The sequence below is a fragment of the Blennius ocellaris genome (genome assembly GCF_963422515.1).
Source record: "Blennius ocellaris genome assembly, chromosome: 15".
NCBI lineage: Eukaryota > Metazoa > Chordata > Actinopteri > Blenniiformes > Blenniidae > Blennius > Blennius ocellaris.
The window spans coordinates 18,520,676-18,547,415 of record NC_137664.1 but is presented as its reverse complement, the minus strand read 5'-3'; the positions used below and the strand labels follow the sequence as shown (position 1 = coordinate 18,547,415).

General features: G+C 40.4%; 2 protein-coding genes across 2 annotated transcripts; both read right to left on the bottom strand.

Annotated features, from left to right (window-relative positions):
* Positions 1-901: 901 nt before the first annotated feature.
* Positions 902-5,948, bottom strand: cel.2 (carboxyl ester lipase, tandem duplicate 2; the record flags this gene model as incomplete). The annotated part of the gene is made up of 11 exons (XM_080509570.1): positions 902-1,085; positions 1,173-1,382; positions 1,700-1,903; positions 2,649-2,835; positions 3,869-3,983; positions 4,109-4,216; positions 4,900-5,030; positions 5,103-5,300; positions 5,382-5,501; positions 5,613-5,760; positions 5,883-5,948. 11 exons carry the CDS (start codon positions 5,946-5,948, stop codon positions 902-904), a joined length of 1,671 nt encoding a protein of 556 aa, XP_080365696.1.
* Positions 5,949-8,075: 2,127 nt separating this feature from the next.
* Positions 8,076-18,371, bottom strand: gtf3c5 (general transcription factor IIIC, polypeptide 5; the record flags this gene model as incomplete). The annotated part of the gene is made up of 11 exons (XM_080509752.1): positions 18,057-18,371; positions 14,367-14,565; positions 13,401-13,596; positions 13,117-13,297; positions 12,817-12,921; positions 11,736-11,850; positions 11,477-11,557; positions 10,194-10,282; positions 9,393-9,475; positions 9,027-9,169; positions 8,076-8,257 (listed from the first exon to the last, which is right to left on the bottom strand). Exons 1-11 carry the CDS (start codon positions 18,270-18,272, stop codon positions 8,076-8,078), a joined length of 1,590 nt encoding a protein of 529 aa, XP_080365878.1. The 5' UTR covers positions 18,273-18,371.
* Positions 18,372-26,740: the final 8,369 nt, after the last annotated feature.

Genomic DNA, 26,740 nt, shown 5'->3' with positions numbered 1-26,740 from the left:
TGTGATGAACTTCAGACCCCTGCAACTATCAACTGGATAAATAGATATAGAAGAAAGATTAAATAAAATTCAATGATAGTATGTCAATTATACTTTAGGCAGTAATGTAGATTCATAAAATCGAGTTTATCTTCAGTGGTACTGTAGTTAAGGTTTTAGCTTTGCCACATTAGCTTGTTTACTTGATTTTGATGGATTTCGTGCTGCTACATGCAGCTACAGACTCACAACACCGTCTCGTGGTAAAAAGTAGTATTACAAGTCTTGGTGGCCATTAATTCTGGTAGATATATCTACGTAGCAATGCACATGAATGTTTGAAATTGCATTACGAGTGGTCAATCCTCATTATATGTTGTGCTATTGTGCCATGATAGTGTTCAAGAGGTTTCCAGTGGTTTTCTATGTACGTATGCCAGACACTGAACAAAGCCAAAATGATGACATTATTTCATTTTGTGTCAAACTCTAGGGAACTCAAAGGCCTTAAAATAAATTACATTTATGCTCTTCTGTTTGCCCTTTTCTGGCACATTTATTCTGGTTTGTGTGTATTTCTTTTAAATAAATGTGTCAAATTATGAAGTAGAACACCAACAACCAAGATGTGAGCAGTTTCAGCAAAAACACGTGTGAAATAGTGGATAATAAGGGGTTTAAACAGCTAGAAGTTGGGAAAAAAGCTTCTCTTACAGCAAATGTGAACCGACAAGCTTCATAAACATCTGGGATAAGATTAAACCATCTAATTTACATTGTACATATATATTGTCCCCTTATAGCATAAATGCATACATATAAGACACAAAAGAAACAACAAGAAAATTGCATTTGTAACTAACTTATTTTTATTTATATAAACAGTGATTAACATAACAGTACAGGTAAGAGCAGGAGATCTTTATTCGGAGACTTGCGTGGGCAAGCTCTGAAGCACGCTCGTCCAGAAATGCACATAGCGTAGCCTCATCATCCGCCCCACAGAGTTCATGTCTGTATCATGATTGAGTTCCAGGAACTGGTGTGTGTTGTTGTCGAATCTGGGCCAATTGGCGGGCACATTCAGGTCTCCTTTGTTGGGGTCACTGTGGACAGAACCAGACAGATGATGCCCTTTAAAAGCATCCAGTGATTCAGGTTGTTTTTTATGTTTTTAATCTGCAGATTTATACCCAGTCCTGGCAAAGTTGGTCCAGTAGGCGATCATGTAGCCGGAGATTTTGCGATGGCTCGGCCAGTATCCCAGCGGAGTGGTGAAAGGCTTTCCAAACACATACTGCAGGTCATCAGCGTGATCAGCTCCCATCCAGCTGGGGTAAGGTGTGATAAGGCCACCCATGCGGTTGGGCTCCGAAAAGAGATAGGAGTATGTACGTCCAGTTCTGTTGTGGAAAAAAACACAATATGCCAGTGATTGAAATAAAGCACTTAACATCCTCAAACGCTTCAAACCAACCCAGCAAATATCTTTATTTTCAAAAACGATCCTATAGTATGACTGTCTTCAATGGATTCGGTTTAAAGTTTTCACTTTACTCAGTGTGGATTTGGCGATAACCTTCTCCGCTTTACTCTGTGGCTTTGTGCAACATTACAAACATTGTAGGTGAAGGCTGGACCGGAAATAAGGCTGGAGTTTGTTCCTATTGTATGACGAGCCCTCAACGGAGACACCTTCATAGTAAGATTTTGGACTTACGTGGCCGATGCAGCGTGAAGATAAAGAGCGGTCTGAGTAGGAATCAGGAAAATGTAGTCCGTTCCGATGGCCACAACTGTTTTCTTGATGGTCTCCCTGTTAGGGTTGCTTCCCCAAGTTGAGGAGTAGGTGGAGAAGGCCTCATTGGCGCCAACCTGGCCCTTCTCCTTAGTGTAGGAAGCCAAGAGAGTCTTCACATCCTCACTGCAATCAGCCAGAACATCAAGGTTTCAGTAAAACACAATCTCATGGACAAAACGACTATTGGAAATAAAATTTTAGCTCCGGTTTGGTCACGTGCTTTGAGAAACTCCATCATTAAGATTTTGTCGTGTCGCACTAACCCAGGGGTTATTGTGAGACAACACACTGGAATATGTGTACTTTGATCATTTTAATTCAAATGTGTTGTTGGAGGATATTTATAGAGTAAACTGTCAAACTGATCGCACACATGTCACCATTTGTAAATTCCCTTTATGTGCTTTAGCCAACACATTATGAGTACTACTTTCCTACAATACAGTGTTTAACGTTCAACAAATGCATAGTAAATATCACTTTTTAGGTGAACATCTTCTTGTAATTGCTTGGTTTTGCAACAATGTAAACATATTTATCTCCTGTAATCTGAATACACAATGAAGAAAAACACTGACAGATTAAATTTAAAAGTTATTAGGACACTAGTTTACCCACTCACAATGAAATTGGTCTATATATGACCCTTGACCCCCACCCCTCATTTAAAATTAAACATTAATAGGTGCACACGTTAACAAACACACAACTGCATCATGCCCCTTGGTTTTAGCATTCAATTATTTCTTGTCATCGAGATTTCTCCTCAGGAGTTTCAGGGTAGAAGGTACCACTGGGATAAGGCTTTGATATCCCAGATTTCCCCATCTCTCCGCAACGCTGCACTACCCAGATGGTTGGAACTCACATGGGGGTGTCCACCAGCTGAGAGTTGATGGAGGGAACATCTACACCGGTGAAAAGATGTCCGTCCATGTCGTTGATTCCAGCGAGGAAGTCAATTTCCGCTGCGTTGTGGAACAATTTCTGAGGCTCATCTGGCAGGAAGTCGCCGTCGATGGTGGCAGACAGGACCAAGTTGCTCACAATGGGATCTGATGAGTGCAGGAAACAGTTTGGTATATTACTTGAATCGATGTTCCAACGAAGGAATGTTGTCACATAATTTAACTCAAATAATGTTGTACTTTATTTTATTAATGTAAAATGTGATTCGCTGGTTAAAAGAACACAAGAACGAACACAAGCACTTTTAGCAAGTAGGAGGTCCTGTGCCCTTGGGAGCACGTGCACAAAAAGCGCATCAAAACATGTAGAATATTTGAGAATAGTGTTCTATAACTTTTGTTAACAAGTTGGCAAGCTGTTAATGCAAAAAAATTTAAAAAAGACAGCAGAAGATTTGCCAGTCAAAGCCGATAGAATTGAAGTGAAAATGGGAGCATGTACACAAAAAGCACATCAAAATATGCCAAAAATGTAAGAATAGCATGTTATGATGTTTGGCAATGATTTTGCGATCCGTTTTCACAAAAAAAAAAAAAAAAAGTAAAAAAATAGCAAAAGATTGACCTGTCAAAGTGAATGGGATTGCGGTGAAAACACAAAATAAAGGAGATAATAGTTGGCAGGGAGCTACTTTTTTTTTTTTTTCAAACAGCTGCTCGACACTGTATTGCCTTTTAAGAAATACAGATGATTGGAATGTACAAACAATGACATCAGCCTTGAAAATAAGCAATAAAAAAAATTGAAAACCCTTAAATTGAAACTATATCAATACACACAAAGACATTACATGTAGTTTATTTTGCACTGTGAGGTCATTGTTCTGAGCGTGTGAAATGGCTCAACCTAATCATCATTGAGAATCATAGGGTCTTTTACATTAGCCACAGCTGGTATGATGCTGTTGCAAGTGCAATGCATGGTTCGTGTTTTACCATGACATTTCCTCCCATTACCAAGAGAAACATGAAGCTTCCTTCACATCGACTCGATGTCATGAGGAGAAGCACAGCATCACAATCATGCAAATTAATGATATAACTGCCATTAACTTTCCAATCATAATGCATCACAATCAACAACGATGGAAGTTATCGTGATGGTGTTCGGAGTGCTTACGGTCGGGGGATCCGGACAGTTGGAGAGTGCCTGCCATCGTCAGAGTCACTGCATCAGTCATCTTCAAACATGCCGCCATCCTGCTATCAGTGGGGCAGTTGACCTTCAGAGCAATCTGGGGGGTGGGATGGAATCATCGTTAAAAAGGTCTCAAGGTCTGTTAATGGATGTCCATCTTTGAATTTGTTTTAGGTGCTCCGCATAAAATTAAATCCGAAAGTCAAAGGAGCTGATCTGTACCTCCTCTGCAAACCTGCGGGGGTTTTTGTTGACCGCCCACGGACAGAGGGCCACGCCGCTCTGGGAGATGGCTCTCTTGACCAGGCCTTTATTGTGGGGAGTGAGAGTCTGTTGGGAAACAGGAAAAAAAGATTCATAATTGAACCATCCAAATCACCCAAACCCCTTCAAAAGGGAACCACAAGAGGAATCAATCGTCTTGAAAAAGCCCCCGATCTTTGGCTCAGGCAACTCTTATAAAAATGTTGAAATGCATGAAGATACATCTGTTCAAAAAAATCCATGTAATCATCAGACATTCAAAAAATAAATAAAAATCCATTGTAAGTCAAATTTGTGCAATTGCTTTCTGATGTGTTAGTTGAAAGCATATGTTGTGGGGATTTGGGGATTGTTGAAGACCTTCTGTGAGGCTAGTGCTTTGCTCTGCATAACTTCATGGAGCTGTCAGGGCCAGAGAAACTGAATATAGTCGTTTGGCATCTACAACTAGTTGATTATTGATTGTTCTGCCAGGGTTAAACCATCCAGCTTGTTTTCCAAAGGCCTTAAGCGCGTCTCCTCACACCACAGAATAACATAGCATGAGAGATCATTGAGGTTTTAATAATAAAGGCTCCAATCACCGAAACGGTTCTTATCATACTTCAGATTATAACTTCACATTCAAGATGGAAGGATAGATCAAAAGCAAAGGTTCAAATATTTGTTAATATTGGTTGACCATATGTGAATAAAAACACTATTCTGACTGCATAATAACATAGATACCCACAAAAAAAGCTCCTCACCTGGAAGCTAACACTAGCGCCACCTGCGGACTCTCCGAAGAGGGTGATGTTGTCGGGATCTCCTCCGAATGCACGGATGTTCCTGTGAACCCAGGCAATGGCAGCTTGCTGGTCCCACAGACCGTAGTTTCCTACCATGGCCACATCGTTCAAATCAGTTGAGCGTAAACGCTTTCAAATCTGGCTGTTGTTGCGTCACCTACCGGGCATGCTGGAGTCTCCAGTGCTCAGGAAGCCCAGAGTTCCCACACGGTAGCCCACCGTCACCACAATGACGTTTCCCCGTTCTGCAATCTCCTGCCCGTCGTACAGATAGTTATCCAAGAAGTTGGCGCCCATTGATCCTCCAACCAGGTAGCCTCCTCCGAAGAGCCAGACCATGACGGGCAGATTGGTGGACACTGCAGGTTGAGAGGGGAGTTGTGGCGTTGATCTAATCAAGATGGCACTTTAACTTTACAGGCTTTTTTTTAGGTCTGTACCTGATCTGCCATGAGGAACCCAGATGTTCAGGTAGAGACAGTCTTCACTGCCTCTGTAGTCATTCTGGAGGAGGTTCAGCTGAAGACATCTCTTCCTGTACTCCTTCGCCTTCAGAATACCTGATCAAAGACAGACACCATGTAAGAATTTAGAGGTTGAACTGAACTGATCCTTTAATATTTGGCTGAAAATGTTAAATCCACTGGAGGTGAGAGGTCTGGTCTACACACCGTCCCAGCCAGGGTGACGCTGAGGTTTCTCGAACCGCCCGGGAATGTCAGCGAAGGGAATCCCCCTGAAGCGATCCATGTGTTTGAAGAGCCCCAGACGAAGGCTCTGTCCCTCCACCATCCCCCCCTCTGTGAACACCACCCCGAGCTGCAGACAGGAACCATAAGAACAGGCAGCAGATGGACGTCACACATTAAAAGTCTATCGACTGAAGTCAACTTTCTCGGTATCTCGATCACTTTGGTTCAGATGTCGTTTCAAGTACTTACAGAGGTCGCAGAGACCGTCTCCAGGAATACAGCAATGGCCCCCAAAATCACCAGCTTCGCCATCATGACTGACCAAACTGTGGAAACCAGGTTACTACAGGACACTTTTATTCAGGAGGCTCCTCCCCCAAACAACACCTGACCCATCGGCAGACCATGGGCCCACGGCTTCATCGGTATTATGCAACACTGAGCTACTTTATGCTGAATGTGTTTGTCCTCAGAATTAAGATTATCTCAAACTCTTGGACGTAACCACCACCACAGACTGATCCCGGTTTTTGCATTTTCTGTATGGAAATCTTTTTTTAGGCTCCAGTACCTCCATTTTGCTCTCGACCTGAACATTCACAGAACACCATTGTTGACAAAATGACACTTTGTGAGAAGATTCTGCAAGAAATATTCTTTATGGAGGAGCGATTGCTTTTCTTTTTGTTTGTTCTCCAGCTTGTCTATCAGGAAGCCAGCCACTTCTGAGTTTGCACAGCTGTTGACCTGGTTTCCAAGTCACACCAGGGCAGAGGAAAATATCCACCATTGTAGTATTTTGAATTTACTCACTCCGACTTCTTGTTTATCAAGCTCTGATTGTGTTGTGAAACACGCTGACCTACCAGGTTTTCAATTAAATCCGCTTTCTGTTCTTCGTGTCACAACAAAATGTTTTTTTTTTGTTAAATAGACCAAAAATAGACAAATCACAGAATTTCACTAAATCACAGTGAAAAACCAGGTACGATGGGTTCCTCCTACAGTCCAAAAACATGTATGTGAGGTTAATTGATCCCAAATTGTCCCTCGGTGTGAATGTGTGTGTGTGTGTGTGTGTAGTTGTTTTTATCCTGTGATGGACTGGCGACTGTCCAGGGCGATGGCTGAAATGTGATTGGTTAAAAGCTTTAATAGGGAACTTACAGGGGAGAAGCTATGAGAAGAAGCAGACTGACCATTTGGAATTATTTAATACATATTCATGGTCAAAATGTAATTGACACCGGTCTGTGATTCAAGTAATTTTTTTCAAGCTGCAGAGAAGGCCGTGAAGGCCCGCCACTGTTTAAATCATTGTTATATTATTTCGCCTCTTCTAGTTTCTACATACACCATTTCATGTTTTGTTTTTTGTTTTTTTAAATATATATTTTCGGTTTGTGCCTGTAATGTATCATAATTAAGATTAATGTTCAGGTAAACAGTCCACACATGAAGCACACTGGTACCTTGAGACCAGGGGTGGAGACTCTTATATGTAGTATAAATTATATATTTACTAAGGTAATAAGGAAATAAAACCCATCACATTTTGAGTTGACGACTCGGGGCCTGCTGGCAGGCCTCGGGTAACGTCAGCGTATTCACGCCCTCTGATTGATCGACAGAATTTACTCTCCAGCATCAGTTGACTGCATCCAACAAAAACATAGTTGTGTTGATTTAATTGCGGTTTTGACAAACCTAAAATAGCGAAAGGAGAAGATAAACACTTTTGATTGTAGATTTATTGTCAAAACCTTTTTCAAGATGGACTTTTCAAGGTCTTTGAACGCACCACACAGAGGCACAGTGCAAGATACTTGCGCTCACTACAATTTTCACAGCAGGATTGAGGATTTTATCACTTGCCAGACATCAAGACCACGAAAAGCTGACGTCTGTCTCCCTCATTTCTGGAATAGCTGCTGCAGGAGAGCCACAGAAGAGTTGTGTATTCCAGACCCCCCCCCCATCAGTAAAGGTATTTATTCTGGCTACACAAGTATCTATAGTATCTTTATACTGACTTTCTACATAATAACATAGTTTTTATGGCCATAATATAGCTCTAAAAAAGTTATAGCGGGGTGGATTGATTCAACCTGAGCACTGGTGAAGGCCGAGGACAGAATGCACGGCCAACACTGGATTTAAAGGAACTTTTGTCAGCTTACATAATTGTGGTATTCCTAGAAAAGGTTAGGTTATCTTTGGCCGGCTCAGGGGCTTTCTGAACGGATAACCATACATATCACTCACTGAATGTGGAGAAGTGTATGTTGCTTTAAAGGGCTCCGAATACACCAAATATCTTAGATGAATCAATCTCACACACACCTTCAGCTGAAAAACCTGTACAGGTCTTTTGAATGTTATTGAAATGTATTTGCAAAACTAAAAACAGCATAGTAGCCAGGTTTTTGTTTGTTTGTTTATTTACAAGTAATCCAGAATTTCGGTCTCCATCTCATTTTCACTTCCTTCAGAAGGCAAAAATTCATCTTCTTCATCCTCCTCTTCACCATCCTTAGTGTCATTATCCTCGTCTTCCTCTGTCGCCCTTTGTGTCATGGACTGTAAACCTTTACGTCTCCTCTTCATAAGGAATTCTGGTACATCTGGAAGAGAGAGACGTGAGACTCGTTAACAGAGCACACTGTTTAGAAGTGACACGCTTGTTATTCCTCCTGTTTCACTCAAAGGACATTTTTTTAAAAAAATCTGTTTTCAATACAAAACTTTACAAATAAACTTGTATAAGAATGCTTTATATTACTGCAAATTGTATTATATTTGTATTGGAACTGTATGTTATACAGCTGAATACATCTGGGGACGGGGGTCATACTCTAATCATCTATAGCACTGCTGATGTGTGAGCCCCAAAAAGCTTTAGCATGTAGCATGTAGCATAGCTCAGCGTAAAATCCTCCTGGATTCACTGAGCAGTTAAACTAATGAGCCACATCAGGCAAACTGCTGGTCCAAATGTCTCTGGTGATTAAGTTGCTGGTGTTGTACAAACAAGCTTTTGCCTCCTCTTGGTATTTTGTCTGAACAATTTCAAAGAATCTTTAAAACACAGACGTCATTCGTGCTCTCTCGTGGGCGCCGTTGCGGACGCATGATGTCACTTACAGCTCGCTGGGTTGTATCGGGGATCTGTTAAGAGTACGAGTACTCCGTGTTTTCGTAATTTTTCATTCTGTTTAAATCACCGACCAAAATAATCATTGCAGAATAAAAGTAGGGCTGATTGAACATAACATTGTGGATTTCAAAAGCATCTCCGTCCTCTTCGTCTCTATTCCCATATCCTTAACTTAATCCAATCCCAGAGTTGTTGTGGCCGAATCTTCCTAACCAAACCACTGCTCGTGTCCTCACCGGGTTTATTCGCTCGGATCACCTTCTTGATCATGGCTGAGATCATGTCACGCAGCTTGTCGGTGGTTCCGCGAACACACCAGCCGTCGCGCTCGTCACACTGTTGCTCGTCAACGCTGTTCTGCTTGATCATTGTTTGAAGACTGAGGAACCACAAAAGTATTATACACTCCCACCTCCCCAACAGGAGGGCAACTTCACTGTCAGGTCAATGAATCTGTGAGCTCAGGTATACGAAACTGGTTTGACTGCTAAATGATCCTACATAAACACCGAAGAAAAACCGAGGCGCACAGCTGGAACTCTAACAATCACAATATTCAACGTTATTAATCTGGACGGAGGCTTTTGTGACTGGTGTTGTACCTTTCCACATCCAGATCGCAGAGCTGGTAAAACATCTGTCTGTGAGGAGGCAGCATTCCCTCTTTAAAGATGTAGGACGACTCCTGTAGAAGTGAAACACAAGTATTCAGTGAGTATTCAAGGGCACAATATGATGATCAATCAGTATTCTGCTTGAACAGCACAAGAAAAGAGAGGCCTCGCAATCTTACTGTGTTCAAACATTTACAAATGCAAAATAGCAGGCTTGCAAATTTATGGGAATTTTCAAAGTTAGAAACGCTACATGGGAATAAATGCACATTTATGGGACTGTATGTTAATAAACCAGGAATTTACTAGCGGAAGTTTGGCTCTTAATAGAGAACTTATATATAGTAGGGAAAATATATTTGAGCATAATCCAGACTATTACAGCCAGATTTCATGCAGCGACAGTTGAATATCTATGCCATTAATAAACAGCGGACTGCAGGCCTGTTGAGGCCACGCCCCCTACAGGCACTGTGCGTTCCTCTATCACACATTTCAAGCAGTGGATTACACAAAGAGAATTGAGTTTTGTCACCATGATGTGGTGATATAATTTACTGATCTTTAACGAACAAATATTACACATAAATGTCCGGGGTGTTAAAATTAATCGTTTCTACGTTGCATCGCGATGCGGACGTGGACCATTCTGCATCGACACAGTGACAAGGCATGATCCATTATAACCAATACTCTCAAATTCACACAGCTTAACTGCCCATACATTTTTTTAAAAAGAGCTTAAAATGTTGGTGTGTCTTCAGGGGAACAGTGGCGTTATTCACCAACCTTCAGCTGGTATGAGACTGGCCCTGGGTCTCGGCTCGTGCTCGCACCCTCCTGACCTGGAAGATCCATCACGCTGGCTGGAGCCGGGCCTGCGAGAGGAAAACCCCCCAACATGTAGAGTTCAGGAGTCAAGTCTTTAACGTGGGAGAGAAATCTATCTTCTTTATCGGAGCGTCTCTCCACGATCATGGCAACACGAGGGTAAAGAAACGGGATGAAACGCTTCGTATGAGACTCTCAGAAATGACAACAAAACAAACAGAAGCTCCCAGAAACTGTGCCATCCCCAAAACTTCCTCCACCTTTGGACAAACAGTGTTTTCATTTAAAGCCACTAAACTCTGGAACCAGCTTCCGGACAGTCTGAAGCCGTCTGTAGACTGCAACACTTTTTCTCCTGATGTTTAAAAATACTGTTACTGATTTCACTGTAGCTGATATTTATAATGTGTTCCTGCTCGTTGAGTTTTCTGTATAACGTGTTCCTGAAGATTTTTGATATTTGTATTTTATGATAGGAAGTGTTACATTTAATGGTGACTGCTTATGTTATCTATTTTTACTGTAGGTTATATTTGTAAATATGTATTATTATGTTGCGATTATTATTCTAGCGATGGCTAGAATCTGCTACGAAGCAGCTTTTCTTTAAGATGAATGTTTTTGTACATGGTGCCTGAAAAAGAAACAAAAAAAGAAAGAAAGAAAGAAAGAAAGAAAGAATTAAGAAAGGAATATTTAAGGAATATTCTGATACTTTATTCCATTGTATTTTTTTTAGATTTATAAACTAAAATTGACAGAAAAATACAAACATGTTGAATTATTTCAGTTTGTGTGTATTAAATCTAAAGTATAGTTTTACCATTTTAATTCAATTTGGAGACAAAATTACTTTCCCCCCATTGTTTTCTTAATAATAGGAGCCAGACCTGTAGATGTGTGGTATGTTGTAACAGCTTAGTGTTTATGCTACAAAAATGCAAAAACCTGCACATTGTGGAAACCGATAATGTTATAATTTGTCATAAAATACTTCTTCACAATCATAACCCGAGTGTTGCAGTCTTCAATATATAAGTATCACAACTCACCTGTTCATCATCAGCAATTTAAAATGGGTCAGATTATTACTTTACTGATGGTTCACCACGTTGGCTTCATTTAAGTAATAGAATTATTGTTTATTTGTGATTTTTGCACTTATTGATTATTAATTGCAATTCATTTCTTTGTGAATTATACAGGTTTGCATATTTCGTCACAGTTGTGGAGTTGCTCACCTGCTTTGTTGAAGGTGATTGGCAGAGTGTAGTTGAAGGCGCTCCTTTTGGCCTTCACTGGGATGTCGCTGATCGAATAACCTGAGTGGAGAAAGAAAAGACTCCCATCAATCTTCTACATGACAAGTTGATTTTATTACATCACCGTGGAACAAAATTAGTAGGGAAAAAAAAAAAAAGGCCAGACAAGAAGCTATCGGGGCCTGCCTACTTTAACTGCTCAATGAAATGAGAGTGTGTCTGCTCTCCCATGTCTTACCGTGCTTGGTGCTGCAGCGCATCCTGAAATCCAGCAACTGGTATTTCTTGGAGTCCGGGCTCTTCCGGGGATCGTAGCCGAGCTTCACCCACAGACTTCTCCAAGGTCCCGTCACCTGAGCAAACAATTGTCCCGTATAATCTACACCCGTCTGAATGACTCTGGATAGCTTATACTTGTGTGAAACTTTTTTTTTTTTAATCTGCAATGAGATGTGTATGTTTAGGACCTTTAAATGTCTCTGGCTCCTTTCATTCAACTTGACTTTTACCAGTAGCGTCTGCTCTTCCGCTGAAAATCAGATTTCTCCATTACTCTGTATTTTATAAACTCTTACTGTAGAAGGCGCACTTTAGTTTACCCAGATCCCAAACAGTCCCCGTATTGTTATGTTAAAACATTAGTGTTTTAAAGGCTGTATCGCTGAGGACACACAGACCAAAAGCCACATGACCAGAAATGATTTTAGAGTTTAAATTGAAGGAAAACTGCCAGAGAAATGTCTGTTGTGGCGGCTCTTTCCTTACAGTTTGCTGCTCTTATAAGCTCTTCAACAGTTTGGGATATTTCTTAAATGTCTCTCATTTGACAGTGTTACATATCACACACTGAAAAAACATTTCAGATTTATTTATGTATCTAAAGAGAGTACGAAGGAGACATCTTAGAATGTATTTGTGATGACTCGTTGTTTCTTCACATTATTTATTATGCGGATATTCAGTTCTTATTCTGCGCTGTAACATTTGACATCGATGTGTTTTCTCCGGTTGCAATGAGTAGAAATGTAAAAATTTTTTTTTTAAAGATATAAAGAAGCAAAACCTTCTGTTGTGGCACCAATTGTGTAGTTGAAGATAAAACAAATCACAATTTGAAATGACAGTAACTGCCTTTAAAAGAACCTTTTTTTTAACATCTAAATAGAGGCAGCTCTCAGTAGACGGCATAAAATAGAATATGTTGCACAAATAATTTTGCTTTTATTGCAGCCAGAGTTTTCATTCCATGGCTGTCAAAGTTAAAGGAATTAAATGACATTGCTCCATCTATCAGGGTACACTCTATGCTGGGAGCTCACCATGTAGTAGGCATAGACCGGCAGCAGCAGCTTCAGTTTATCAGGGTGGAGGTCCACGTTGGCCTTGACGCCGTTCCGTGACCAGATGGGTCGGCTCTCAAACATCTAGGTACAAATGTTTGGCCCGAGATAAGTTATCCACTCAGAGGATGACGGCGGAGTCGTATCTGCGTAACATTGCGTAACATTTCATTCTCTGATTTGCCTTTTCCGACACCGGCGGCGACCTACAGTAACCCTCACGACAGAGGAGGAAACACACTGTCAACAAAACACGGCGTGGGCAGCCGCACCGCCAACCTTTTTCAGCTTCTCCTCGGCCTGTTTTTCGTGCTCCTTCACGCACACTCGGGCCCAGTTGGCCCTGGCCACCTCGAGGCTCTCGCTGGGAACGGTGGGTTCACTGTAGGCCACAAATATGGCATTGTTGGGCCGGCGGGTGCGATTCACGCAGATGAAGGGCGAATTCATGGCCATCTGGCTGCGAACGCACAGACAGACGGCAGATGTTCGGATTACGATCCCGACAATGTGGCTCATGCTGGAAGTTGTGAGGTTTAATACGAAGGCGCCCGCGCACTGACTTCTGTTGGACGTCGGGTCGGTAGAAATAATCCACGGGAGCGTCGAGGCGAGAGAAGATGGCCGGGGGGAGGAAGTAAGCCACGGGCTGCTCGAAGAACTCTTGGTTCTCAGATTTGCGGAGGATGATTTTGTCGTACAGGGACGTGTTCTCTTGGCCTTGTGAGTGAACGGCGAGGTACTGAAAGTCTGCCATCCCTGCAGGATAAAAAACAAACATGTTTTGTTTTTTCTCCCCCCCCCCCCATGTAAATCAGTTCAACTTTTCACTCTGAAAAGTTCAAATATGGTGAATATCACCAGATCACCAATACCTAAAGCGATCAGGGATGGGGCGGGTAATTAGGCCTGTCAAAACCGGCACACAAGAACTCCAATCCGGCCCCACAAACCAACGGAAAATGCCTTATTTGCCTTTTGTGTCGTAACTTCCTGTCCGATCCAGACAACTGAGCCTGTTCTAGAAAGTGCTGTGGTGCTTCTGGCAGACACAGACCCAGTGCTTCGTTAGGGGAAATTGCATATTCGCCACAACTTCTGATAGAATCCCCAAGGAGGGAAAAATAAATACAACTATTGTTGTTGATCTTTTCAAATGTCACTTTAGGGCAGTGCTTCGTCCCAGTGAATCATTTGCACTTTTTCTGTTATGAGAATCACAATTCATAAACTAAACTTGGAAATTGCTTTAAGTTGTTCTCAGCTCATTTTATTAATTTATTTTGATAATCAGGCGATTGCATGCAGAATGCTGGTGCCAGCAACTCATACAGTGGTTTATACAGATAAATAAATAAATATTATCAGGTTCTCAATGGTAGTACAATTCAGGGGGGGGCCTGAAAAAAAGTATGTCCTCTAGGGGGGGCATGACAGAAAATAATTGAGAACCACTGCTTTAGGGTCAGATCATCATTCAAGCACACACCGAGGTCAAACTCAAACTGAAACTACTCATTCAAACTGACCTTGGAATTTGTATGTCGTTCCAATTACTCCAAGTACGTCCATCTGGATCTCGGCGTCGTTGGGATCCTTTTTTCTCACCCGCCGCCGCACCCTGAGGAGGAGGTTGCTGGAGGGGAAGCGGTTTCCACACGCTGAGTGACAGAAAGGGTCTTGGGGTCGGAAGCGCAGCTCGAGGCGCCTGTTTGGGTGAGCGAAGGTCTGTAGGGTATCGCAGAGGACGATCGTTACACTCTAATCCCATTTAAGTACAGAAATGCAAAGAGGACAAAGACAAAGTCTGACAAAATGCAGATCTCTGAAGCTAAAACTCTTGTGCATTTTTCTTTTGTTCCCAGCATGTTAAAAAAAAACCAGAATATTTTCAAACCCAAATCAAGTCTTGATATCTTCCTTGATGGATCAGCTTGTGTGCTCAGGATTACAATTCTCTTTCATTTCTGGTAGTAAAAATTGTCCATCCTGTAATCAGTTTTCAATTACAAGCTGCACATGTTTCAGTCCTGGTTTAAGGTTCTCTGATAGACACCTTCTCCTGTTCCTGGGTTCATACAACTCCTCTGCACATCAGTCTGTAACTGTTATGTCCTATATGCTGAGTTGGTTATTTAGAAATGAATGTTTTTACTTGGCAAGATATGTGGAAAAAGCATGGAAAATGAGACTGAAAGCTTTGTATCCAGATTTTTGACTCCGATAAAATGTTCATGTTATAGTGAGCATATACCATTCCTGTCATCTTTTTATTAATGTTTATAGTGTCATATAAGCCCACGTGGGCACATGTGTGCTTGACACATAAATACAAAGATTAATTCATTCCTGAATGAAACTCTCTCTCTCTCTCGCTCTCTCTCTCTTGTGAAATACATTTTGGTTGACACCAGCTTTTTGACAGGTTTGGGACACATTTTTTGACACATCAGCATTTAGATATGAATGTACACAACCTTTATCGCTCACAGATAATTCCTGTCGCAGTGTGAACCTTTAAAACAAAATGGAAACAGCGAACGCCCCGTTTCCTGACACACCTCCAGTGCAGGTCAAATGAGAGCAAATCTCTTTTCCAAACACGGTCGTGTGTCTTTCGACACTGATAGCTGTCAGACCGACAAGCACATGCTGTGAATGTTTATGTTTGGACGGGAGAAACTGCATTTATAGATGCATCTAGTAATTTCAAATATATCTTAGAACTTGTAATTGTATCTTTGACTACAGCTCTTATCTAAAAGATAAAAAGGAATGTCCTGAAACATCTTTCTGCTAATGTTTCACCTTCACTGCCTCACCTGCTACCAGCCAATTACACCTGAAACATCTGATTACAATATGATGCAGTGACTTCCAACCTTTCTGTACGTCTTAGATTACATCTAAAGATGACTGCAGACCTTCTGATTTGCAAATCACTGGTGGACACACCCACTCATGAACATAAAAGACCAGGAGTACCTCGTCCACTGACGTCTGACGCCCAGATCCTCGACTGGGAGTCACAGATATGATCAACTTGTATATGCCTACCATGCATATATCGCCTCTCTATAGCTCCAGTCCCTTTTAAATATTCACAACACAAATTGCAGTCTTACCCAGTAGATTCATCAGTCTGGTGAAACTCAAAGCCTGTACTTCATTTCAGTTTTCAACTGCAACGAACCTCCAGATTTGCTCCATTTATTCTACAAGCACCACACAACTAATAATGAAGGATCCACTGCACTTGCTATTAGCTTTTATACATTTGTCTCTTAATATACATCACAGTATAAACAGCAGCGTAAATACTATTTTTTTTTTAAGATTGTGTGACACTGTATTAATACTGTATGTATATACTGTATTCGTTTTTATGTTTTTTTTCTTTGTGCCTCCATGCCGCGTCATGGACAGGTCTTAATTGTAAATGACAACTGGTTCTCAATTGCCACACATTTCATTTCATTTCATTTTATTGAGAGCCCCATTAGCTTCTGACTTATTGCAGGAGCTATTCTGCCTGGGGTCTCCTTCAATTTCATTACAAATTAATACATAAAAAGCAACATAAACACACATACACACACACACACACACACACACAACAAACCAAACAGTGGAAGTTCAATGTGAAACAAAAAACATATCACATAATGATAGCAACATTATCATTTTGCTATCACCTACTGACAAGTTTAAATTAACAATCAGAATTCATTATTGTGTAAACAGAAACACTTTCAACTTCTTTTGAAAACATATTTTGTTGTTCTCTGACAACAAAAATCCAGGTAAAGCATTCCAGGCAACCATGGCTCTGTAACAAACAGCTCGCTGCATTTGGTTAGTTTTACAACCGGGTAAAGCACACCTTGTGTCAATGGCCTGACGTGTTTCATAATTATAGTTATCTGAGAAAAATGACAATTTATTATATATGATTTGGGGTGTTTTTGTAACAATTACATTCCTCGTAAATGTTGTTAGGAAGTACTTTAATCTACATTTAACTGTTAACCACACCAAACTTTCATGCATTGTCCTCACATTGGTTCTATATGGACAACCTAAAATAATTCTTGCCGCTTTATTTTGAGCTATTTGCAACTTCTGTAGGTTCTTTTCATTTGTGTTTGACCAAACAACTGATGCATAGTCTAAGTACGAAAGTACAAGTGATTGAACTATTCGCTTGGTCAACCACTTGGGAATACATTTTCTAGAATATTTAATCATGCCCATACTCCTCCCCATTTTCTTCAATACATTATTAATTTGACTGGTTCACGACAGTTTAGAATCCACTATTACTCCCAACAATTTTGCATGATCTACTTGTTCAATTGTCATATTTCCTGAGGTCAGATGTAACATCGGTGTTGTTTTTAATAGGTGGTTTGAGCCAACTACCATGCATTTAGTTTTTTCAACATTAATTACTAATTTGTTTGCTCTAATCCAGTGGATTACTAAGGCTAGTTCCTCATTTAGAATATTATTAAGTTGGATATCTGTTTGTGCAGATACAAATATGGTAGTGTCATCTGCATGTGTAGCCATGGTTGCATTTTCCAATACCAGGGGAAAATCATTAGTAAAAATTGAAAACAAAAGGGGTCCCAAACAACTTCCCTGAGGCACTCCACAATCCATCTTCACAACATCAGAATAATTTCCATTAAAATAAACTTTAGACTCCTGATTACTAAGATAACTTTCTAACCACTTTAAGGCAGGCAATTGAAATCCATAACATTTTAACTTATTTAATAAAATTGTATGATCCAAAAGATCAAAAGCTGCACTTAAATCTAAAAATATTGTACCAATTATTTTTTTATTATCAATTTCCTCTAACCAATGATCAGTAATCTGAGTAAGTGCAGTAGTTGTGGAGTGACCCGTTTTATATGCATGCTGATAAATTGTATGGTATAGCAAAGAGGAAATAAATACATAAAATGTAACTGTGGGGGTTACTTTTTCGTATTTGTAATGCGACTATTCTTAAAGTTCTTGTATGACCTCAATGTTCTGAAATGATTCCTCCAGGTTTGCAAACTTGCAAACCGCCATGTGTGGGCTGTCAATAAGTCCACAGGGTCTCCCCGCTTGTCAACACGCTTTAGACGTTCAGCTGTCACAAAATAACAGACACACACAAGGTTTATCTCCCACACGGTACAGACCAGCGGCAGCCCTCTTACTTTAGTCACAGTTTGCTCGCCTCCCAGAGTCTCCAGCATCCTGTCCACGGTGCTGAAACCCGCGGGATACTCCACACACACCAGCTTGTTTTCGGGGACCTCCACGGTGGACGAGCCTCCGGGCACCCGCTCACCTCCGGGCTGGCCGGAGAGGCTCAGCTCCTTCAGGGTGAAGTTCAGCTTCACCTCCAGGGACTCCGACATTTTATCCTCCATGAAAAATCTTTGAAAACTAGACGAATAGAGGAGAGAAACCACATAGAAACGTGTAAACACAACACTTTCAACAGTAACACGGAAAAAGCGGCGCCATGCTGGTCGTGTCCCAGTGCAAAATAACACCGTGTGGAAACACGTTGCATAAGATAAAACGTTCCTACGGGAACCAAATAAATACATTTCTCCCCTGTAGTTAATCCTACAGTTATCTAAATTTTAGAATCGCGTTTTAGATTCTAAAAAAAATGTCCAGACATATTACATAGTTCATAAGTCATAAATGAAGTCCAATAATAGAATAGAATAGAATAGAATAGAATATTATATTATATAATATTGTATAATATAAAATAGTATGCATTTACTCCTGGGGCAATATGCATATAAACTAATAAAGACGTGGACTTACTGATATAGATAGTGCACACATGAAATAATATTACTTTGTATCTATATCATTTGCTTGTTGTTTGGTATTAATCCTTCATATTTTGTTTCAGAAAAGTAGTCCACGAAACGTGTATCATAAATTTGTTGAAACGTGGTCTCGACTTTGTGTGAAGGTATTAAATAGCTTGCTGCTATGTATGTTGCGGCCTCAAGATGGCAGTATACATCCAAAACCCATTTGAGTTAAACGACGTCAGAACCACAGTAAATCTTCAGGTTTGTTTGAAGCAACAATTCATTTATAATGAGTTTGTCAAATGACTGTGGAAAAAAGTGTTTGTATTGTATGTCAGAAAGGGAGTTGGTAAAGAGAATTTATGTGTTGTCCCTCCCTGAAACTGTCAACAGACTGTCATCCCCTCAGAGAAGAAAGAAAGAAGACACTTTGGAAACAGTTGCCTCTGTTTACCCAGCTAGTTAAGATGCTGCTGTATTGACAATAACTGTGTGATGTGACGCCCTGTTTACTTTGATTCTAGTTTGTCCTCTTTATCACTGCTTTCAAGGGAGCACAGAGGTTGTGTCGCACTTCATTTGAGCTAAGGTTTTTTTCCCTAATTCTTTCACAGTTGATTGAAAATCACATGCGCATGATACACACAGGTTGCTCTGCTTTGAAACTCAACCTTAAAAGCGGTTTCCCATTTACCTGCCAGAGTGTGGATCCACTCAAGGAAGCTGTTTTGAATAAGACTATAATCCCCAGGTGCTGGAAGATTCCACAGAACTCATGAATGGCTGCCTTTAAGTTATTGTTTTCACATAAATAGCATGGTCGTATCTTTGATGTTAGAAGCAATAAATCGGAGTGGCAACCGGATAGCAACAGTCGAGTTCAGAAGGCCTCGCCTCAGCTCTGTGCTTGTGCTTCCAAACTCTGTAACAAGACCTTCTTGAATAAGCAAATGAGATTTCATGGGGAAAAAATGTACATTATGATTTGAGAGAGAAGGTAAAGCATCAGTATGAAAGATGGATGGATAGTATATGGATGTGTATGTCTGATGGCATTAATGATGGCTCTCATACTGGGACACACAGCGGTGGAACTAACAAATACACACATTTATTTTTAATCATTTGACCTTTATTGAAACAGGTAATGTCATTATTCATTTTCACTCATTCTCATTTACAAGACCGTTCAGATATCTGTTCCGGTATCTGTGAGTGGATGTTGAGTATAGTGTTCAGATCATGTGACATAAAGATTTCGGTCGGTCTTGTGAACACTGACCCGTTGATGTGGAGGAGGGCTTCACGTCGGAGGAGACAGCAGACGCTCCACACTCTGACTGACAATCTGTCCACTGCTGTGGTGTGAAGATTTTCTTCATCTTCCTGTCTGCCTTTCCACTCCTTCCCCGGGGGGGGGCCCCACATCCCCCTCCAACACTCGTCCAACTCTCGGTGCTATCTTGGGCGAAGGCCTGTCCACTCCTCCCTGTCGCGCTGCCGGCTTGTTCCAGCCGTTACTGCATGGGGAGGCCGTGATAAGGTTATCAGACGGCCTCCGCTGCCCGTCTTGCCGTGGAAGAGCCTGCGGCCTACAGATTTTACTCAACTCCCCTCCACTCCCACTCAGTCTGTCTCCTCACTCTGGGTGCCCCCCCCCCCCCCCCCCCCTCTTCCTCCTCATCCTCCTCTCCCTGTCAACCCTTTCACAGCAGCTGGCTGATTATCAGTGGGGAAGGAAATCTGTTTGTGTGCTCATATTTAGACGTCAGATGTGAAGTTCAAGCCAAAACTTTAGGAAATGTGACCAAGTTCTGTTGACAAATAAACCCGAGATTAGTTATTACTGTCTTCATTTATTTAAGAGCTGGATTTACTGTGAGGACTTTCAAACACAACTGCATGCCCCACAGAAAAATATTGATTAAAATCTAAACAGGCTAGACCTATTAGGTCTGACATTATTAACAGACTATATACCCACTTTCTCATGACTGTGTCCAGTGTCCTCTAATGTAGTAGTAAGTTGGAATGAAACTCTTCTGCTTCAGTTTTAATATGTGTGGGTTAATTTATTTAGATCCATGCATATTGATGGGATCAATAGATCCTAGTGTGTAATATATAGTACAATGACCATATTTCCATGTACAAATTAGATTGAAAACCATTTGAGACATGATACTCAACATGATGACATGAAGATGTGATACTCAAAGAAAACTTAAGTTATCATTTCTTTGTATGAATAAATAAAACATGATAAAATAACATGATTAATGATCAAACATGGAAATTCAGACATTTCTCTTGGAAATTACCCAACATACTATATTTTGTCTGTGATCATATCTATATCCAGCGGTGAAAAAATGGCATAGAATGACTTTGGAATTACATTGTGGAAGAAATCTACAAACCTAAGAATCAAGAATATTCTTTTAAAACCATTTTTACAGCATGAATAATCTCTGAGAAAATAAAAATTGCAGTTTGAAGATATTCAAGCAGTTGTTTACACACCCAGAGAGGGCTTATTTTCCAATATTTACAATGAACAGATTTTTGTAGCAGACTCAGAATTTGGAAAATTATATAAATGTAAGTTTTCTTTTAAATCTCTGTAAATGTAAAAAGATAAAACAATAATCCTTAAGATGAGGTGTAAAGAATGCAAATCATACTTAATCTGTAGTATTCCGTGCAAAGGCCAGTCAATAAAAATACATATTCATCTTGGAACACAATTGCATATAATTATGGATGCATAAAACTCTTGTACATTGGATTTCTATACCCTCTTTATCTAAACCCACAAGCAAATCGGCTAACAGTGTATGAAAAGCAGGGTTCAACATGGAGAAGTCATCATCTTCAACAAGGCAAAAAAAAAAAACAGACACACACAGGCAATCTCGCAATTTACAGACACCAATCAACCCTAAAGCAATGTTGTTGAGCTGTGGAAGGAAGTTGAAATACCAAGATGCACAGAGAGAACATGCAAACACCACATCAAATGTGCTTTTCTTTTTGCTGAAAGATGCCGACTATTTTTATTATGTGGATATGCTTTATTTTTTCTATCTATAAAACCTTTTTTCATCTTAGTTTGATTGTATTTATGTATCCAGTATGACAGTGTATTACATGTTTCCTTTTTAGTGCTGTTCGGGATCAAATAAAGCGATTGCATTAAAGTGAACTAAAAACAGCTGACATGTGTATATCAATAAAACAAGCAACTGACAACTTAAATCATGTTTTGTAACGAAACAAATTTTCATTTTCTGAGTAATCCTCTACTGACAGCCCATGCTTGATGGAAAGTTCAAAATATATCAACTTCCACAATCACCATTTAGCTTTGGAGCAGTCCTGAGAATAGTGACAGATGAGAGGTGTTTTTAAAGCACTGTATTTTGTAACCCCAGGATGTGTTGCCCTGTGTTATTTGCCATGTTGTAGGCGTGGCCCTGCTGTGTGTACACGTCATCTGTGCACTTATCTATAGGAAGGCAGGACCAAGCTGCTTGTGTCACTGGCAATCAAACGGTATCACACCCACACAGTGGTTGTGATCACGCCGAGTCTTTTCCTGTGTCGTGTCATAATGAGGAAATCTGCTGACCTTTTTTCGGCTCGGCTCAATCTTGCTGTCACTGCCTTGTCATTTCTCACTGACTCTGTGGAGGCATACATATTCCACACGAAGACCCCCTAATCTAAAACTCCAGATCAGTGGTGTCGAAATCATTAGACATCAGAGGCGACTCACAGACTCATGTTTTTAAAGATCCCTCTGTCGTCGTACAAGTGGAACAAAGCAACTTTGCTCTTGCATGTGTCATTGGTCAATAAAAGCAATGGCAGCCTCCAGAGTGTCATGACTCCCAGTTCATATTCTCCTGGGACTTGATAGTTTAACAGTTGACAGTCATCTTAATATTGGTCGTCAGGCCATACAAATGTCCACGTACTTCCCATTATTGATGTTTTGTTCTTTGCATATATGTGTGGTTTCATTACAAAAACAAGCAATGGCTCCAACTAATGGTGCAACATGAAACAAGCATAATGTTCAATGTTTGTTTGACACCCCTGGTGTGCATTAACCAATTATCCTTGCTCTATGAGGCTAATTAATGTATTCATGTGTGGAGTTGCATATTTATTGTTGCCTCTTATTCATATTTGCTGTTTTAATACTTTAAATGCTTCTCCTCTTAATATATTTCTCTTGAAATGACAGATTCATAAAGATCGTTGTTTAAATTTCTTTAAAACTTTCGTTCAAACTTTTTCATTTTAGAATCATCCAAACTCTTTTGATGATGGATGAAAAACTTGTTTTATAGGAAAACGTTTGCGAAAGAAAGAAAGAAAGAAAGAAAGAAAGAAAGAAAGAAAGAGAGAAAGAACTCTCATGTTTATAGATGGTAACAGAAATGAGATCTGAACTGTGTAATGTAAGCTTTTTACATTTAAGTTATGTAAAGGTACACATTTGGACAATAGATGTGTTTGTTTGTCATGTGGCCACACAACAGTATAACTGGACTCAGATTTCCATGGGATTCCGGGGATCTCTCACATTAATCTCCCGTACCAGCCAGGCCTCATTTGCATAGAGGTGATTTGCAAGACAAATTCCACCCCACCTCCATACAGTGTGTGTGTGTGTGTGTGTGTGTGTGTGTGTGTGTGTGTGTGTGTGTGTGTGTGTGTGTGTGTGTGTGTGTGTGTGTGCGTGCTCACACTTTCCCATTATGAGGAGTTCAGAGGGTTATATATTGACACTAAATCTGCACGCGAAAAAACACAAAAAATCAAGTGGAATGTTAAAGTGATCAGGTTGTTTAAAGTGAAGAGAAGGGTTAGGGTTATGCCAGTAGCTGTATTTACAAGAGTATGTCTGCAAAAGTATGTTGAGGTTTGCCATTGCAGTCATTTTTAATTCATTTTAAAAGCAGCCATTCATTTCATTTTTAAGTCATTTTTAATTCCCACTTTGCTTATTTTCTTCATATAACTCACTAGTTGATTACAAAACAGCTTATTTTAGATTGGAAACATATTCTTCTCTTGTTATTCTAACTGTTTCCTGCTGCAGTTTTGGTCAACCAGAGTTGCCAGAGACAATATTTGCAGCCTTTTGAATACCGAAGCAAAGGTATGCAAATGAACAAGCGCGAGATAACCACATTGGCACGCCTGGCACTGCACGCTAGTCTTTGGTTATTCTGTGCCACAAAATCAGAAATACACCACTTGGTGAAGGTTTTCACTGTGACAACAGTGAAGGAAGACTTCAGGTGCACGCACACCTTCCTTCGCGTTCTTCCGTTTTGCCTCTGGCTCCCCACGCCTCCCCTTTCAGGACCCATGTCCTGTTTGTTCTGTCCCATGCACCCGAGGCGATCCTCGGCCTCTCTGCCTGCTGGCTGCATGTGCTGGATTTTGATTTGCTTCCTCGTACCAGGATGCAATGCATAACTGTTAGGAGGAACACAACACGCCCTGCCACCCTGTCATATAAACACACGTTTTGCATAGAGACATCGGATTTATTTGCCAGACCGTACATCCTCATGTTTCAACTCTTTCCCCTTCACAAACACTGATTTCTGCACCATTGCTACAGTGCCAGTGAGGACAGTTTGGCCCCGGACGATAGATTAGGTCAGTGATTAATACATAATTGAGTAATACAAATAATACTCTTATTGATGATATAATAACATATACTACTTAGTTACCACATCAATCAAACACCTATACTGTTTGTTCAAAGTACTTCACTTCACCCTTCATAGGGTGCTCAATGCACCTTTTAATTTGAATGAACTCATTATTTTGGAAGAAATGTGACAAAATATGGGTGTTAACCAAATACGGTTCCATCAATACTGAGTTGAGTTGCTTGTCTACTTGAATAACTTTGTCAATGGAAAAGACACCTGCACTTTGTCCTGAGGCTTTATGAGAGGAAGAGTCGGTAGGAGAGGAGCAGTCCTGGTCGACAAGGCTCTGCAGAAAGCAATCACAACTGCCCAGTGTCCTCGGTCCATTCTTACTTGTATATTTTGCCCTGTTTTGATGTTCTCTGCCTGTGTTTGGTATATTTTTGCTCCTCCTCTGTGCTCCATCTCCTCCACTGATGACTTGATTGTTGGAAGCTTGTGCATCCTTCCTGTTTGTGTATGGAAGTGTATTTCTCAGGTTTGTCCATTCTGTCTGCCTTGTCCAGTTATGGATTTGCCCCTTTAAGTAAAGATGTCCCTTTGCTTTTTTTTTTTTCCTGCTTTGTGGTTCCTTTTCCTCACTAATCTTGCTTTGTGTCCGGTACAGTAAAGTGCAGTCAGCGTAAAGCAGTACACGCGACACGTTCAGCCACCAAGCCACTTCAAGACGTGCTGTTTTGGACAATAATCTCCCTTTTCAGGCATTCTCACTGTGCTTCTTGTCAGATTTCAGAGAAGCAGGTGACGGTGTGATTTGCCTCCAGCGGCTTAACGTCCCAACAGGTTTGATGTTTGAGGAAGGTGGCGGGTCTTCGTTTGAGACGCCGTTTGTTTGTCGGGAGAAATCCAACAGGCTCTGTGGGTGGGGTGACAGTTGACAAAGGTAATTAGTCCTTTTTCCACAGTGCCTCGTTTATCCCGTTGGACTCAATTGACTGAAGCGGCTAAACAGCCCCTTTGGAGACATTCTGTCTGTCTGTCTTATCAAGGAGTTTTTCCAGAGAGCTTTGAATTTTTCCTCTCTCGTTGTTTCTGACTAGCGCCAAACAGAGCGACGTTCCTCACTGCTGACTGTTCTTTGCTTCCTCTAGACGGGCCCATCAGTGGCTTTGAATAATTTGCATGCTCTTCCAGGTGTGCAATAATTTGTATACAACGTTGTTACGTCCGAGAGATTTCCACTGGAGGCCACAGTCAAGAAACGATCCACATCCGGTTGTCATCCCAAAATGAGTCAGAAAAACACACAGAGTGAGGAAAGAGTGGAAAAGGTGTTTAAGGTGCTCGCCTTGCACAAATAGTATGTGTAGCTTACCCTCTAGCGACAAACGATTGTGGTTTGTAAGCTTCTTTATGCTGAAAAAAAAATGTCCAGTCTCTTGTCATCCTTTATTTTCAGATTTATTCACTCATCCTCACAGGTTGTTTTTTTTAATATATACAATCACATGTTTAATATATTATACAAAAGTGAAAAAAGATTTATCAGCATTCAAAACACAATGAATAGATGTGTTATGTTTATGACAGCAGTTTCCCATTAACACACGGCTTTGATAGATTTTTTAAAATCATTTATATCACAGAGATCGCTACAGGGTTAAGACCATTTGTAAGGTACCATCATATCGTCACAAAAGGCCAGATTTCTACCATTTTCAGACAAAATACAAAAATGTATTACATGTCTGGTAAGCTCATGTTCTCTGTTTAATACTGCTGTTTTGGTTTTTGAAGACTAGTGAGATCTTTCAAAAGTAAAGCTAATTCTTATCTGAAAGACCAAAATCATTTTCATTTAACATTAACTATGAACACAAATTAAACATTTTTGTAATGAATGACACATTTTATTTTTCAGGCACATCATTGGTTCCCTCCGCAAAAAGTCTAAAAGATTTATCTTTATATTGTTGCACCCTCCCCAAAATGTATAACAGTGATCCATTTAAAGATAACATTCAACTGTAAACTCCAAAAATACTTTTTAAAGTTGAATTGACTGGCTACAAGAACAAATAATATGCTGACATGAACAATCATGCCCAGATTATTTATTCAAGTATTTCGCTTAGAAAGAAAAGCTTCCTTTCTGAACATACCACTTATATGACTATTGAGCTTCAATGTCCGACAATTGCTTAAAATAAATAATTCAGAGCTATGGAGTTGTGAACTCAAAAGCTGTACAACGTTATAAAGCGGGGGTGACAAACTTAAGGCCTGCATGTCAAAACCGGCCCACCAAACCAACTGAGGAAACAGAAAAAAATACAAAGAAAACATTATTCTTTTTAAAAACTAATTTCTTAGGAG